Source organism: Monopterus albus, unplaced genomic scaffold (genome assembly GCF_001952655.1).
Source record: "Monopterus albus unplaced genomic scaffold, M_albus_1.0 scaffold67.1, whole genome shotgun sequence".
In the NCBI taxonomy this organism is placed as follows: Eukaryota; Metazoa; Chordata; class Actinopteri; order Synbranchiformes; family Synbranchidae; genus Monopterus; species Monopterus albus.
Window position 1 is genome coordinate 2,462,403 of NW_018127947.1, and position 17,047 is coordinate 2,479,449.

Genomic DNA, 17,047 nt, shown 5'->3' on the forward strand with positions numbered 1-17,047 from the left:
CACAAGCCAGGCCTCTCTCGTGCCGGGGCCGGAGTCCGTGCGGGACTACCCGCCCTCGGGCCTCGCTGTGACCACCTTCCTCCCAGGGGAGGGGGTGCCGCCTCCTCCTCTTCCCCACCCTCACCATGGGGGGACCCTAGGCAGGACGCTACCCCCGTCCCAGGGCCCTGGCAGCACCACATTGCCCCCGCACCACCCCCTCAGCAGCACCACCCTCAGCGGCACCATGCAGTGCAAACACAGGGCTCCCAACGGGGGGCTCTTCCGGCAGAGCCCTGGCAAGACACCCATGCCAATGTCCTACCAGGCAGTCTCCACAGGACCCATAACCGAAGCCATTGAGGCTACCCACAGTACATCCATATAGAGATGGGGGGCGGGGCGGGTCAGGGTCAAACTGAATCAACAACAAGTCGTTCTGTGGACTTGGGCCCAGCTCTGGGTGTGAGGTGGTTTGGGGATCTCTAGATGAAAAGTATTACAGAATGGAAAAAACCTAATGTACAAAGTAAAAAGATTTTCTATGTCACAACCGGTTCAGTGAAAACACTGTTAGGAAACAGGTGTGGGGGGACGGGGGACGTAGTTTTTCCTCTTGTACATACATGTAAATACCAAGAGAACGAAGTGAGGTTAAAGTGTATTTTGAATATTCTCAATTTTTGAAGTTGAGTTATAAAAAACCAACAAAATGAGATAAAAAATATATATATATATACATTGATGACAAAGTTCTGACTGTTTGAATGGCTTTGTAAATTTTGTTCAATATCAAACAATGACGCAAAATTCATTGTGATTGTTTTCTAAGTGCCGAAATTAAACGATGTCTCTCCACAACTCATCGATGTAAACGACTACCCATGATGCACCACTGTAGGGACACTGTAGTGTTGGACACCTACTGTTATGCACCTCTGTAACAACCCTATATATAAAATCAGCATCGGACAAAAATAGTAACTTTTTTCCCATTTGTATTAATACGCATTGTTTTTTCCCAATCAGAGGTTGACATTCATTTTCTTTCTGTAAATGGTGCAAGCTCTGGGGGGTTTGTATGTGGCTCGTGTTTTACACACAGCCGAGTGCTTTGTTTTTATGGTCACTTCTGATTCGGCATCAGTGCTGTCAAGCCGACGGGTTTCTGATTGCATCGGGCCATGGCAACAGATAATGCTAGTCTGCAGTCACACCTACTGGCGGGCTTCGGAGCTCGGTCACACAGGAAGTAGCAGCAGGTAATCACGTGACTGGATCTGGGGGGGTACAAAATGGTACAGAAGTACTGGTCCCAGATACAAATTCAATGCCAAACACACTTTGCACAATAAGAATCTGCGGAGTTTTAGATTCTGCCAAATTGACAAGAACAGCTTCAGGGTCCAGCACTTTGGTCCAGCCTGATAGATCTCAACAGCTGCTGGACAGACGGCCGCAACAGCTGGAACACACACTCTGGGTCCCATAATGACCGATGATCCTCTGCCAACATTCTCACTTCAAAATATTTCAACATTTAACAGATTAGCAAAATTCTGGTCTTGATATTTATGATTCCCAGGTTATAAATCCTGATGACGTTAGTGTTCCACTGGCTTTTCTTCTAGCACCACTGGGAAGTTGACAAGTTCAGTTAAGGCTGAAACGGCTCAGCAGCTAACAATAAGCCTGTCATGATGAACACACTAGCAACTGACACCAGACACCGAGGAGAGTCAAAACAAACTCGGTGCCAAATTCTGTCCATCTACAAAACAATTTAAAGTTCTGAGTTGAATCTTAGCTCCATCTCCAAACACGATCTGCTCAGCTTCAGTTGCCATTGTTTGTAATTCACCAACAAACAACACAGTGGCGAGGAAACAGGGCGACACAGACACAACAGCGCACAAGCAGAAATGCTCACAACAGCATAGGCCACTTCTCAGTCCTCTTAACAACACTCCCCCAAAGTCTTAAAGGATAGATTAAAGTTCATTCACTAGTAAACTAAAAACTCCCTAGAGCAAGGGCATGAATTCTTGACTTCCCTCAGCAGCAGCTCACCACAGCACTTCCAGTTCAGACCGGTGACATGCGCAGCCTCAGCACTGAAGAAACAGCTGAACATGAGCATCAGCTCACACCTCCAGTGTGGAGGAGGGAGAGAACGATGCACCAGAAAAAGCTGTCAATAGCCAAACTTTCTTAGCTGCACTGCATGAGATTGAAACAAGCTGAGGTGATTTGATTGGTTGACTTCGAGTCGCTGGTCCAAATGACAAAAACATCCACAATGAAGCACATTTGTCTGTTGTTTAGAGAGACAGGAAATCTTGGACTGTTCCAGGCTCATCTCTGTTGCCGCTGTGTTCCTATTCCCAGTGACCCCATCCTTCCTGTCAGGGGACCAACATGCTGGGCTGAATGAAGGAGAAACAGTCTTTGGTGTGAATGCAGCCTAACAGTCTCTGACCTTTTAGTTTGTTATATCCAACCTGAAAACAAAGATCTATATATGTGTCTTTAATTTTTATATTAGAGCATTTAATGTCACACTTGTATACAGGTTTTACTCCTGGAAAGCAGAGCAGTTATTTTAATCAGAGAGGCCTCGTATTCCCACAGGCCATTCCTAATGAGATCCATGCGGGGATGACAGAGGGCAATCAGAGGCTTGTGACAGTGGAGACTGCCACAGCACTGTATTGCTAAACGCTAGAGTTTCTATAGGGAATACGGTATGATGAACCAAAACCACACATCCTTTATTTCATAAGTGCAATTAATGTGCATTTATGGGCCTAATCATCTTCACTTGGAAACACACTGATCACATGCAGTTGTTTTCTGTACATCACAAGACCAGGGGAACAACCTCAGGATGAGGCCACGTTTTGAAGAATGGTAAATCCGCAGATTAAAGAAGAAAGGATTTAAAAATTAAACTATATTATAATGTCATCACCAGACAGCGAGGGACGAGTCGACAAAAGTCAGATTATGTTCAACAACCTCTGTACCTCTAACGCAAACGCTTTTATGACGGTCACCATATGGTTGTGATCTGGAAACGTGCTGTGTGTGGACAGGAACATTAGGGTTAGGTAGCTGAAACAGTCTAGGTTTGGTCAGGCTACGTTAGGACTCAGCTGTGTGATTCAGTCTAACAGCATTTCCTACACAAACCTCAGCTGAAACCAACTTCTTGATCCGGTATTTCTGAAGACTCCGCTCTGCATCACTGGCTTAACGGGCCCTTCATGCTGAGCACTCGGGGACATGTGGTGAAAGCTTCGGTTGTCCCAGACGGTGGTTCAGGAAGTCAGACACCAACAGCATCACAAATCTAGGGCCATATTCTCACAGTATGACCACTGCTACAGTCCATGTCTGGAACCAACCAATCAGAATAACTGCTTCAGTATCTCCTGCTGCTTTTTGAGGTTTCCCATTGCCAGGTTTTGTCTGCAAGAATTCTGCCTGATGAAGGTCTGAGCATCAAAACGTGTTAATAAAATGAATTCAGTGGGTTTCTGTTCAGGTGATGCATGATGTGCCAGCGCTATGGCCACAGCTTCATTATCGCTTAGCTCTTTTCAAAACGCGAGTGAAGCAGACACAATGCGTCTGTCTGGATTTCTTAACTTTCCAAGTCAGCTGACCATCGAACACGCAAAATGCAGCCCACACTAGATTGTAACTGACAGTGTGACAGTGTCTGTTTTATCAGACAGTAAACTGTGACATCTCTGAGATGATAAAAATACCTCTGTGGATACAACCTGCTGCTAAATAAAAAGTAACACGGGCGATTTCCTCTTAAGGTTTGTGTGTGTGACTGAATTGCACAGTGTGAAGTGCTGAGGTTGCAGCTGGGACTACACAACTAAACATTTGGTTAAGGGTGGAGACAGACCGTAGGTACAGGTAGTAAACAGACAACCAGCACGAACTGTGGCATCCCACGTGACTCTGCCCTCCCACGGACATTTCCTGCATCAGCACTAAATATTGGCATCGGACGTAAATCACAAGGTGCTGAACTGTCCAATGTGAACTTCATTCTTAGGGAAACTGCACTGATTTAGACTCACTCAGTTCAGATCAATTTAGCCTGTTGGATGATGATGGTTTAATGTGCAACCATGGGTCCACATGTTTAATGTGATTTTTTTTTTCCTCACCTGTCCCAAGCAGAAATGACTCATATCTTAAACTCACCTGTTCAGAGACTCACTCATCTTTCACATCTCATGAACTATAACCCGCCATACTGTCTGACTCACTCTGTGTGGAAGAGGACGAGCAGTGCTACCACTCTTGCCTGAACACACTCCACATGGAGATTTTCTAACTGTGTCAGTAGTTGCTCTTGTGAACCGACTTGCTTTTCGCACTGTGCTCCACAACCCGGACTGAGAGCGAGGACTGGTCTGTGTGCCAGGGCAGCTCCACGTGCCAGCCCTTTATGTTCAAGCTCCGGCGCCCCGACAGAGGAGGATGACATGAACTGTCAGAGCATATAGTCTGTCACAGTCCATCTAAAGGAGACCGTTATTTTATTTATGAATATGCTGCTTGGAGTTTCTTAATCTTTAATAAAGAAATATGGTTTACACACGTGTTTGTCATGTTGTGTCACCGACAGATGGGCGTTCATGGTCTGACGCTGCTGTAATTCTACTTTAGTTATTAATCTGTCCTGTAATTGTGCATGATAAAACTACACGGGGGTGGGGGGGTTATTTAGCACCAGTGGCGGAAATATTCAGATCCTTTAAGTACCAATACCACAGTGCAGAAATACCATATGCTATGATATCAAAAGTAAACGTAAATAGTGGTCATTACAGGAACTGCAGCTGCAGCTGACTCAGACAGTTTGGCCTCCAATGAGGTTGAGTCAAGGTTTTCAGGCCAAACCTACGAGATGCTGAGCGGCACCTTAGATCCACATGTAGAAATGAAGCCATTATCCAGAGAAACAGCAGCGAGCGTGAACATGGAGGCACTGATGAATCGACCTGATGTGAACTTCAGCTTACTGACAGCAAAACAGAGCACAGCACTGTGTGTCCATGGAATCAGGTAGAAAACTAATCACTTATTGATTCCACCTCAGTCAGGTTGATGAGATGTACAGTGAATATTACAAATCTGCACAGCATTTCATATTTTCTGTTTTACTGCCCTGAGGCCTAAAGGGATTTTAAAACAAAAAGAAACACTTTCATTTGGGTTCAGGAGGATCGATCTGAAACCAGGAAGCTGCCCGGCTGCTGAGTGAGTAATCGCTCCAGTAAATATAAATGTGTGCTGGTGCTGCTTGAGCCTGGTTCAGTGCCTGTTTCACCACTAGATGCCTGAGCTCTTACACATCTGGTTTTGGTCACCGTGTTGTACATTTTTATGGAGATGACACCATTTCATATATAATGTGACTTTACAAACACACAGTCCACTTTTAATGCATTTCAGATAACTCTAACCAAACTTATTATGGTGCCCACTCCGTTGACTTTCTCCAAATGAAACGGTGAAATACAAAAATATTTGGGAATCTGGCTGGAGAACAGGTTCCGCTCAGACCCGTGTGGACCGAGGAGTCTTTCCACTGTCTGTGCAGCTGACACGTTCCTCACTCACCACTGGGTCTTGCATGTAAAGGTGGGGTGGAAAACAAGCTGTACAGACTTCTTCTCCCCTCTCCAGAAATTTTTTTCACTTTTTCAATGTCACTGGCACCCAAACCTTTAGCTGCCCTGTGGCAAACCCTGATAAACTCCACATGGATTATCTGCTCTCCCTGTCCTACTTAAGTTTGAGCACTCAGCGCTGTTGGTGAGTTTATGTGACACATTCCTCCTCCTCCTCCTCACTGCTGCTGAGCTGTGCCTTCTGGATAAAACACCTCATTACTCACTTTACTTCCAGCAGCTGGAAGAAATAAAAAACAATATGAATGTGACAGCGCGGTAGCATCGGGCAGTTACAGGCCATTATATGGCTACAGACTGGGCCGTGGTCACACAGGGAAACGGGTCAGTGTCTGTAAATCAAATGGCCAGCGTGAAGCCGTTAACCTAGAAGAGCTGTGCACGTGAAGCGCTGAGCATGGTGAGCGTACAGGCATGAAAGGGAGGCCACTCTATCGCCATAAACATGAGGGTTCTCTACCAGTGCCACCACTTGGGTAACGTGCACACAATGTGCAGAAATAAGACATTTTCCACTATTGTGTATTTCCATAATAAACATGTTTAAATCTGCAGGCTGCCTCTGATGTGGGTTACAGAGTCACAGATTTGACAAGGAGCTGAGCTGTTTTGTATTTTGCACTGGCTGCGAATCCTGTATCCACGTGGAGTGGAGACGTTCGGTATGCTTTCATTACTGACTGAGTGGAAGATTTTACTGTTTACAGACAGACCTGTCGGTGCCCTTGGGTGGACGATGTTTCCATATGGTTTCAGACAGCTGTAACATTTATGTTCTGCAGCTTCCTGTTATGACCTGCTTTACACACTGATGCCGAAGTATTTGCTCTTACACAGACAAACATGCTAACGTGTCGCACCAGCAAGCTTAACAAGCTTTTCCTCTCCATAGAAACAGCCACAAACACAACAGCAAGCGCAAGGCAACTGCACTGTCATGGAAACTGTCACAAATGTGCTGTTACAATAATGAAACCATCACAGCTTTGTTACACTTGGTCACATTTTGTTCACACTTATAAATGAAAACTACTTGAAATACGCATGTCGCACACTAGATTGAACCCCCCCGCTGGTCTCGGGGAAAGCCCGGCCTCCTCACCACGACTGTCTCTACTCTGTATGCTAGGTCACCTATTGTACCCCTCTGCTGGTGTCATAATTACTAAGGTCCCCAAACCGTCAGACGTAGCTGTTGCTCACAATGACCCGCTGAGGCTGTTTTTACAGGTGGACTGTCTCACACCCGAGGCAGAGACATGGTGGTTTGTATAATAACTCAAGTGAAAACATGACGGGTGGTTTCAAGAAATGCTATTTGTTCTGACTGGAATAAGCACACTGGGCAGCCTCAAAATAAACTGAACACATAACTGAATATTCAGAATTGAATATTAGTGTTTCGGAGTGATTCCTATTTGCCCTGTGGTTCAGTGCAGAGCCTGGAGCTGCAGCTGATAATTACACTAATTACTTCTTCTCTTTATAGGTTCTGACCATGAACGACACTAAACATTTGCGTTGTGTCCCTGAGCCACTGATGGTGTTGTCAGATGACGGTTACAGGGCTCACTGATGATTCTTGGCTCTTGCACACATACAGGAGCAGCAGCTCCAACAGGGAAGATGTGATTTCATGTTCTCACCGCCTCCGTCTCCTCGCCATCACTCTGCTCTCCGTCTAAATGTGAGCATCTCCTTCTCAGCCTGTCCTCCTCCCTCCACCTACTCTGTGATCCCTGCGGCTGTCTGCTCCTCCGCTCGGCTGCAGAAGCTTCATCTAGGGCAGCGATGTGGATGAAAAGAAAAACTAAGAAGCTGCAGTGTTTATGGCAACGCGATGCCGCAGTAAAGGAGCATTAGTGGGCTCTTTACAATCAACAGGGGTCTGAGATCTGGTCACTGTTCTGGGTCTGACTCAACTGTCTCAGTTTCTGTTAAAGGCCCAGTGTAAGAGCAATGTCTTCTTTTCAAGAAGGGCTCAGTCATTTCTTTAGTTTAACAAAGCTGGTGTCAGCTTCTCTGAAGTTAATACTTTCTGTACTGTTTTGTTCTAAATCGGTGTAATGACATATCTGAGTTTCAGGTGTTTTTGTTGGATAAAACGACACTTGAAGCTGGACATTATTCAAGTTTTTTTTATAGAGGATGGGGAAACAATTCATCTATTAAATCACTTTATGTAAACAACATTTTTCCAACTACAAGCTAAACCCACTAAGTGCAGGTTTGTCAGCTGGCTGCCACATTTGACTGAATAAAACCCTGAGAGTGCAGAAGAAGGAATGTTTTTCATGTGTTTGACGTATGAGATAATGCAACTATTAACACAGGGACACAAAGAATTCTGTATCCACATGGACAAAAGCAAATGCCAGTGACAATGTTTTCTTAACTCGTGGGGGGGTATATAACACTGTACTAGAGTGAGGAGGCTGTGTGCAGAGGATGAGGCAGAGTGAGCAACATAAGCTGAATATGAACCACAGAAAACGGTCACAAGTAATTGTGAGTCCTGGAAGGGACTGAAAAACAGAGTGGCGCTGTGAGGGGTCGGCTTTAAATCAAGTGAAGAAGCTGGACCACACTTGTGTGTCACCTGGAAAAGTCCAGCCTCACTCTCAGTGATTAGCAGCATCACCTCAGTGGAAGCTAGCAGAGCCTCGTTAACTGGGGGACACTCTGTGTCTCCGACTCATCCTCATATGTGGCCTCAGACTACCAGTTATAATGGGACACCTGCCTTCCACGTTGAAGTGCCCCAAAGTGACAGAAGTAGTTTTAAAGTCGCACTGCAAGCACGTTCACGTTGGAGGTTCTCCACCTCTTTGACAAAACCTGTGGTGAAGTCCCTGCCACCTGCAATCACCATTTTCCACAGAGTCACCATATGCAACTGACCTGATGCTAAGTAACTCAGGAGCCAATCAGAGCTGCTCTCCACACAGCATGCACACAAACCAACACCTGGTCCAGTTTTAAGTGTAGCTGCCAAAACCCAGATCTGCACCAGCTCTCTAAAATCCCACTCTTCAGACAGATTACACCCTCCCGTCGGAGGAAACCCCCTCCGAGCAAACAAATCCTCAGAGGAGCCCTGCACCACATGCTGATGTAGCTGTGTAGTGTTACACCCCTGTTAGGACTGCGCTGCCAGGGGAACGACGAGGAACCTTGAAAACTGCCAAGAAAACGCATTTAGGGGCTGAGGTTTGCTGAATCCAGTGATTCTGACAAACCCAGTTTGTCTGTGCACTGTTTATTCCTCAGAAGGCTGAAAACTGAGCCTGGTTGCTCTGCAAAGGATGAAGGGTTACTGCTGACAGCTAATTTCACCTGAGTCAAAGCAGCGCACCTTGTTTAGGAAGCTGTCAGACAACTCAACTCAACTCAGGAAACCACCTGCGCTCCCTAGTGACTCTGAAAGTCTAAATCATCAGTTTTGTGTTTTTGATATACAGTGGTGTGAAAAAGTGTTTGCCCCCTTACTGATTTCTTATCTTTTTGCATGTTTGTCACACTGTAATGTTTCAGATCGTCAAACAAATTTATATATTAGTCAAAGATAACACAAGTAAACACATCATGCAGTTTTTAAATGAAGGTTTTTATTATTAAGGGAAAACAAAATCCAAAACTACAAAGCCCTGTGTGAATAAGTGTTTGCCCCCTAAACCGAATAACTGGTTGGGCCACCCTTAGCAGCAACAACTGCAATCAAGCGTTTTCGATAACTTGCCATGAGTCTGCCACAGCGCTGTGGAGGAATTTTGGCCCACTCATCTTGGCAGAATTGTTGTAAGTCAGCCACATTGGAAGGTTTTCGGGCATGAACTGCCTTTTTAAGGTCATGCCACAGCATCTCAATTGGATTCAGGTCAGGACTTTGACTAGGCCACTCCAAAGTCTTCATTTTGTTTTTCTTCAGCCATTCAGAAGTGGACTTGCTGGTGTGCTTTGGATCATTGTCCTGCTGCAGAACCCAAGTTCGCTTCAGCTTGAGGTCACAAACGGATGGCCGGACATTCTCCTTCAGGATATTTTGGTACACAGCAGAATTCAGGGTTCCATTTATCACAGCAAGTCTTCCAGGCCCTGAAGCAGCAAAACAGCCCCAGACCATCACACTACCACCACCATATTTCACTGTTGGTATGATGTTCTTTTTCTGAAATGCGGTGTTACTTTTACGCCACACATAATGGGACACACACCTTCCAAAAAGTTCAACTTTTGTCTCGTCTGTCCACAGAGTATTATCCCAAAAGTCTTGGGGATCATCAAGATGTTTTCTGGCAAAACTGAGACGAGCCTTTATGTTCTTTTTGCTCAGCAGTGGTTTTCGTCTTGGAACTCTGCCATGCAAACCATTTTTGCCCAGTCTCTTTCTTATGGTGGAGTCATGAACACTCACCTTAACTGAGGCAAGTGAGGCCTGCAGTTCTTTGGATGTTGTTGTGGGGTCTTTTGTGACCTCTTGGATGAGTTGTCGCTGCGCTCTTGGGGTAATTTTGGTCGGCCGGCCACTCCTGGGAAGGTTCTCCACTGTTCCATGTTTTCGCCATTTGTGGATAATGGCTCTCACTGTGGTTCGCTGCAGTCCCAAAGCTTTAGAAATGGCTTTATAACCTTTTCCAAACTGATAGAGCTCAATTATTCTCTTTCTCATTTGGTTTTGAATTTCTTTGGATCTCGGCATGATGTCTAGCTTTTGAGGATCTTTTGGTCTACTTCACTTTGTCAGGCAGGTCCTATTTAAGTGATTTCTTGATTGCGAACAGGTGTGGCAGTAATCAGGCCTGGGTGTGGCTAGAGAAATTGAACTCAGGTGCGATAAACCAGTGTTTTGACAGGGGGGCAAACACTTGTTCACACAGGGCTATATAGTTTTGGATTTTGTTTTCCCTTAATAATAAAAACCTTCATTTAAAAACTGCATGATGTGTTTACTTGTGTTATCTTTGACTAATATATAAATTTGTTTGACGATCTGAAACATTACAGTGCGACAAACATGCAAAAAGATAAGAAATCAGTAAGGGGGCAAACACTTTTTCACACCACTGTATTCTGGCTGTACAGTACGTACACGTGAAGGAAACCTTTGACCAGCACATGTACTATAACTTAACTTTTAACTTAACTTTAACTTTGTCATTGTACATTGTACAACGAAATTAAAAATGCAATCCTTCGATGATAAAAAATAATCATAAACAATAAAACCCAACAAATTTACACACTCGCATCCATACACATCTGACTATTGCACAGTTCCCGTAAAATCCCATCAATCATTCAAATTTAAGGTTTTAGCAGCATTTAAAGCAACAATAGCTCTCAGATAAAAACTGTTTCTTAATCTGTTTGTCCTTGCTATAATTGTTCTGTATCTTCTCCCCGAAGGCAGCAGTTCAAACAGACAGTGTTCAGGGTGTGCTTTTGTGCTTTTTTCAAGCAACGGGAACTGTACAGTTCTTCCAGAGATGGTAGGGGGCAACCGATAATCTTCTGGGCTCTGGTAATAACCCTCTGGAGCGCTCTCCTGTCAGCAGCTGTGCAACTGGTGAACCAGGCACAGACACAGTATGTTAAAATGCTCTCTATTGAGCAGTGATAGAAGGACACCAGCAGTTTCTCATTCAGATTGTTTTTCTTCAAAAGACTGAGAAAATACAATCTCTGCTGGGCCTTCTTCACCAAAGCAGTGGTATTTGCGCCCCAAGTCAGGTGCTGCTCAAAGGTAACACCCAAGAACCTAAAGACGGCCACCCTCTCCACCTGATCTCCGTCGATGAACAGTGGCTTAATGTCCGTTTTATTCCTCCTAAAGTCCACTACCAGTTCCTTGGTCTTGCCGGTGTTGAGGATCAAGTTGTTTTCCCGACACCAGCCACAAAGCCGCTCTACCTCATCCCTGTAGGCGGACTCATCATTCCTCATTCATACAGCTTGTCTACATGATCTGTCACTAGGGCTGCAACTGATGATTGTTTTGATAGTCTAATCACTGATCAATTATGAAAGTCACTGCTACTCTCTGGTTCTTACTTAACTATCAGCGTTTACATTTACCTTGAGGAGGATCATTGTGATCACTATGTTCAACCCCATTAACAATTCACTGATCCAGAGAAAATGCTACAGCTTGTAAAGTGGAATAACATGGCTTTTACCATTAACATTAGTTACAGCAGCTAGCAAGCGGATTCACTGACTTTTTACCTGTTTATTATCAGAATTCAAGTCCTTTGGTCCAGTATCATGTGGAAAGTCTAGACCAGCTGCAGGATTGTTTTCTCTCTCACTGAAGACATGAAAACGTAAAATCGTGTGGTCAGCACAAAGGACAAAAACCAGGGATAAGAGACACGGAGCTGCTGTTTCTGTCTCCTGCTGCAGACACAATAATCACTTTAATCTCCAGACTCTGAGCAAATCTCACTTTTGTTCCTAATACATCTCATCGGTGCTCGTCTTGCATATGAAATAAAACATCTCTGCTCATCTGCCTTTGCGATTTTCTGTGCAATCGTGGAGCAACAGTCACCACCAAAAGACCTCGACTCCAACTCTGGGAGCTTCTGTCTTCTCTCTGCCCATCAACTTCATCACTATATGTTCAAACAAAGTGCTTCAGCTGCATTTGTGCCATCTGTGCAGCACATGTATCCATTAACATGCTGCTGTTCTTGCTTACAGAAACCGCCATCGTCCTGCTGACCAAGCTAGACTCTAAACAGGTGGCTGCACAGCCAGCAAGTGGGATGAGCGGGGCGCAGCGCTCGCAGAGCTGCTGATAGCCCACCTGCCCTCGTAGGGCCCGATGGCGTCTGATCGCATGTTAGATAAAACAGATAAAATACCAGGAGAGGGGTCAATATAGAGTTTTAGAGACTGGAGGCGTTGTTGATTTGAAGCGGCCTCTTAGCTCCAGTGAAGGGAATTTTCTTCAAATCTCCTGGAAACATAATAAAGAAATGTGCCAGTTTGTTTTTCCATGCTTACTACCACCCCATGCCTCTTGGATTAATTAAAAGAGCTGGATGCAGAGTTGTACCACTCAGCCTGGCCTCCAGCTTTATCCCAGTGGGCACTCAGCAAACATCCTCTGTATGTTAACAAGCATTTTTCAAAGCTGGAAGCAGGAAAAGCTGTTTTCACTGAGGTGAGCAGGCGGCATCTTTCAGACTGGTATCCAGTTGTTATAACACATCCACGGTGGCTTTCAGCTCCCAGCCCGCGGGCTCCTACTTAAGAATCTCTATCTCGCTGTACTCACTAAACTATATTTTGACCTTGGCTTGATTTGATCATACATATATCACTGGGATGTTGTGTGTACTGCAGTGTGTTGGTTGTTTTTGTTGTACTGTACAGTTTGTGCCTATTGTTGTTACATTTTACTGATCAAACCTTCGCTGCCCTCTTGGACAGGTCACTCTTGTCAATCTCAATGAGGCTTCACCTTGTTAAATAAAGAAATATATTAAAAAAATTAATTACTGTTTCCAAAAACAGCTGGTCACTGTAGTTTTAATCAGACAGGAGGAAACTGTGCCAAGCCAAAATCTCAAAAAATATCAATTAACAGCTGAGTGAATCTGTTGCCATTATACAGCAGCTGTGAAATAAAAGGTCACTGGCTTAAACTTTCCCTTGTTGCAACTTAAGGCAAATAATTATGTGAGTTATGATTTAATATCATAGCTGTCTGAAAACTGCACTCTTCCAAATCATAGCTTCAAAATTAAAACACGTTTTTCAGTGCTACACTGAAACTGACACTGGTGTTTGCAAAAAAGGAAAAACTGCATCTGAATTGTCGACCGTAATCAGAACCTTTCATCATTTAGCACTCCGCCTATAGCTAGCCGATCCAAACCAGGCTAAATCAGACCGTCTGAGGTGTTTCCTGGTGTTCTGTACACTGCCCAACTCTGTTAGGGAAACAAACACTTCCTGCACAGTGAAGCGTAGTTTCATTACATTCACTGTTAAATGACAGCTTCACAGAAAAACTCCTCACAGTTTGCAGCCTTTAAGCTCAACATCCACCACTCTGTACAAAGTGAGCAATGACCGGTGGTGGTGGTATGTGGAGGATTCCTGAGCAGAATGAGCCACATGTTGGATTTTTCTCTTTTCAACAGGTTGTTACTGAGTAAAAACCTTCTCATGAAGCGAGTCTGCACTGATGAGTTTATTAAAAGTGGCTTTAGGAAGCGTTCAGACCACTTTAACGCCATTTCATTTTAAATGGATAAAACTGCCATTAACCCATAATGACAAAGTCAAATGATGTTTTTAGATGCTTCTGCCATTGTGTTGCACTGCTCAGGTGCATCTTGTTTGACATCTAGAACCCAACTGGAGTGCACCTGTGGCAAACTGAACCTTATAAGCACACTTGTGTATATAAGGTCCCATAATTCACACTGCAGGTCAAGGAAGGAGCTATCTGCAGACTCTGTGGTCTGGCCCAGATCAGGACCAAGGGAATAAACCTTGTCTAAAGCTCTGAGTGTTCCTAGGAGCACAGTGGCCTCAGTAACTGGGACAAGGAAGGCGTCTCGAACCAGCAGGACTCTTCCTGGAGTCAGCATCTGATCAGACTGACTAAACGGGCAAGAAGGGCCTCGGTCAGGGAGGAGGCAAGGACTCAGCAGTCCCCTCTGAGAGAGCTGCAGAAATCCTCTGTAGAGGCGGAGAAGCTGCTGATGGTCAACCATCTCGGCAGCTTCTCCGCCAGTTACTCCTGTTTAACAAGTGGTGCAAACCAAACAAGAGCGGTCAAGTGATTCTGCAGATGAGAAATGCAATGTAGCATCAAACACAAAACAAACTGTCCCTGAACTCAACCACTGGATCAACTACGGGCAGAGATTTTAAAAGCTGTCCTCGTGGACAGTGCATCCAGACCAACTGCATGGCTCTGGAGCAGCTTTGTGATTCACAGAAAAGCTTTGGCTGTGAAAAGTCCATTTCAAAAGGCCGCCAGCCTCGCAGCGACCAACTGGAGTTCTTGGACAAGGAGCAGTGTCCAGACATGGCGCTCTAAAACTGGAGGACTGAAACCTGATGATTACTGCCTCACCTACTGGGGCTCTGCATGCATGCTGGAAAACAGATTTCAGCACCTTTACTACTTTTCTCCTCCAAATTTCCACTGTTAGAGATTCCTGTGCATTTCTGCTAAATGTGCTCTTGTGTAGTTAATGTGAGTGCCAAGCCTCTCGGCGGGTGACCTGCCAGCGTGGCTGCTGGAGCCGACTCATTTACTAGAAATCCTGACTCGGAGTATTAGCTATCTGCTGCAGGGCCCAAAGGCCGGGACGTCTGGGACTAAGTGGGCCCAGGTAATGAGACAAGAGCAATCAATCACCAAACGATGACTCAATGGATTACAAATTCTGTCCAGTGTAGATCTGACAGCCCTACTTTCTCATACACTGATCTAATTCCTCATTCACACAAAACTGCTGAAATTCTCTTTCTCTCCAGTAATGAAGATGAGAGAGGAGGAGAACTGAGGTGACAGAAGTTGCTTGGTTGGCCTCATCGGGATGTAAACTGTGCACCAAAGGAAGACAAAGAGGAAGAGGTTCTGACTGGAGGCGACTGGGCCAGAGCAGGAGCTGGACAAGTGAGGAGGGGAAAAGGAAAATCAGGAGAGGACAGAAGCTTCAAGTTCTACTCTTTAATGACATTTCCTGGGTTTTGACTGACAGACCAGGTCAAAACCCAAATACCAAAAGAACCTGTCCTGTGTAGATGCCTGGTGCTTGGTCAGGGGGTCAGCACTTTCTCTGCAGTTTTAGCCCTTGGTTTTTATTTTGCCACACATCTGCAGAGCTATCACATCACTTTTCTCCTGACTGGGCTTCCTCTCCTTCCCTTCCCGTCACATCTCCTCCACTCAGGGGCCTGAGCACCTCTATGCTCCCTCAACATCTCACTTCCTTTTTCTCATCTGACTTTGAGCTGCGAATCAACCCGACAGCATCACCTCCTCGGTGCTCCTCCTCTTCCCCTCCTCGTCTGGCCCCAGCCATCATCCTCTTCCTCCTCTCTTTGTCTGATAGCGATGACCTTCTTGCAGTGAGTCATCTCTGCACTGACAGCTTCTCCATGTTTCTCTGTTGCCCCTGTTTTCCCCATGCCACTGTCACTCCTCATCCCGCCTCAGAGGGCTAACCTGACGCTGTCAGCCCGCTCGCTCTGCTCTGCCTGGCCCTCACTGTTTCACTTATTCTCTGCTCCTCAGTGCTGATGACCTTTGCCCAGGAAGATGTTTTCACCTCTTCTTTATTTTTCACTCTCATACCTCTGTGTACTCAGAGATGTGAGGACATCACATCATATCATTTTGCAAGTAAAACCAGTCAGACAACCCATCGGATCGCATCTGCTTCTGGCAATGTCTGATGAAGACACTTGACCTGAAGGTATGGAAAGTTAATGACCTATTTCCAACTCAAGAAGATGCGTCTTTGTCTCTGTCTTTGGCGCTTTGAGCAAATCTGCTTGTTAGTTTGTTTCTTGACTTGTATTCCACTGCATCGACACCACATTTACTGTGGAATTAGGGATTTTGTGTCCAACATACATTTGTTTTTCAGACATTATGAGAAGGTAGCTATCCAGGCATTTGTATTTTTCAGTTTATCTTTATGGAAAAAAGGTTCTACTTGTAAAAAGATGTGACTTACATAGTTTAAACTTTTTTTTGCCATTTGCACATACTGAGAGAAAGAAGAGCAACAAGAAAAATGTGGATTCATGTGTTTGAAAGCTGCAAACAACTGTCCTCTGTTCTCCAGCAAAGTTCAGGTAACTGCAGTCATGACGCTCAGCTTTAGCTAAGATGTGAAATTGTAACCAACAACATTAAAACAGCCTCAGTACAGCTTATAACACGTCTTGACAGCAGCTGTTCTCCTCACAGCTTATGAGAGTGTCATGATTTAAGGCGTCTCATATAACAAATTTTCTGCATTACCGTTTAGCTTAAAATAACCTATTTGTGCACATTGTAATGACGTGACTTCCACACCTTGCAGCCCTGACTCAAACACAACAGGTGACCTTCCAAAGCACTTGACAACACATCACTCATGTGTTGACTTTTCTCCTCTGTGCCCCAAAGGTGAATGTACCGACTGATGCGACACTGCAGCAGTAAGCGCCTGAGCTCCAGAGAGCCTGATAAAACAGCAGGAAAAGAGTGCAGCTTGTGTGACAGAGGAACACAACCTCCTTCCTCAGAGCGGTCGACTTTCACCTCCTAGCTGAAGGCTAATGAGATAGCGTGACCCCCCCCCACCTGCTCTCACCCTTCCCTG

At 45.0% G+C, this 17,047-nt stretch overlaps 1 protein-coding gene and 1 long non-coding RNA gene across 2 annotated transcripts in view; one reads left to right on the forward strand and one right to left on the reverse strand.

Annotated features, from left to right (window-relative positions):
- The window catches only part of grid1b (glutamate receptor, ionotropic, delta 1b), a 437,638-nt gene extending 435,745 nt beyond the window's left edge, over positions 1-1,893 (forward strand). The window contains 1 exon segment of the mRNA XM_020604601.1: positions 7-1,893. Coding sequence (XP_020460257.1) covers positions 7-367 — 361 coding nt within the window. The 3' untranslated portion in view covers positions 368-1,893.
- The window catches only part of LOC109962694 (uncharacterized), a 93,816-nt gene that overhangs the window by 6,549 nt on the left and 70,220 nt on the right, over positions 1-17,047 (reverse strand). The window lies entirely within an intron of this gene.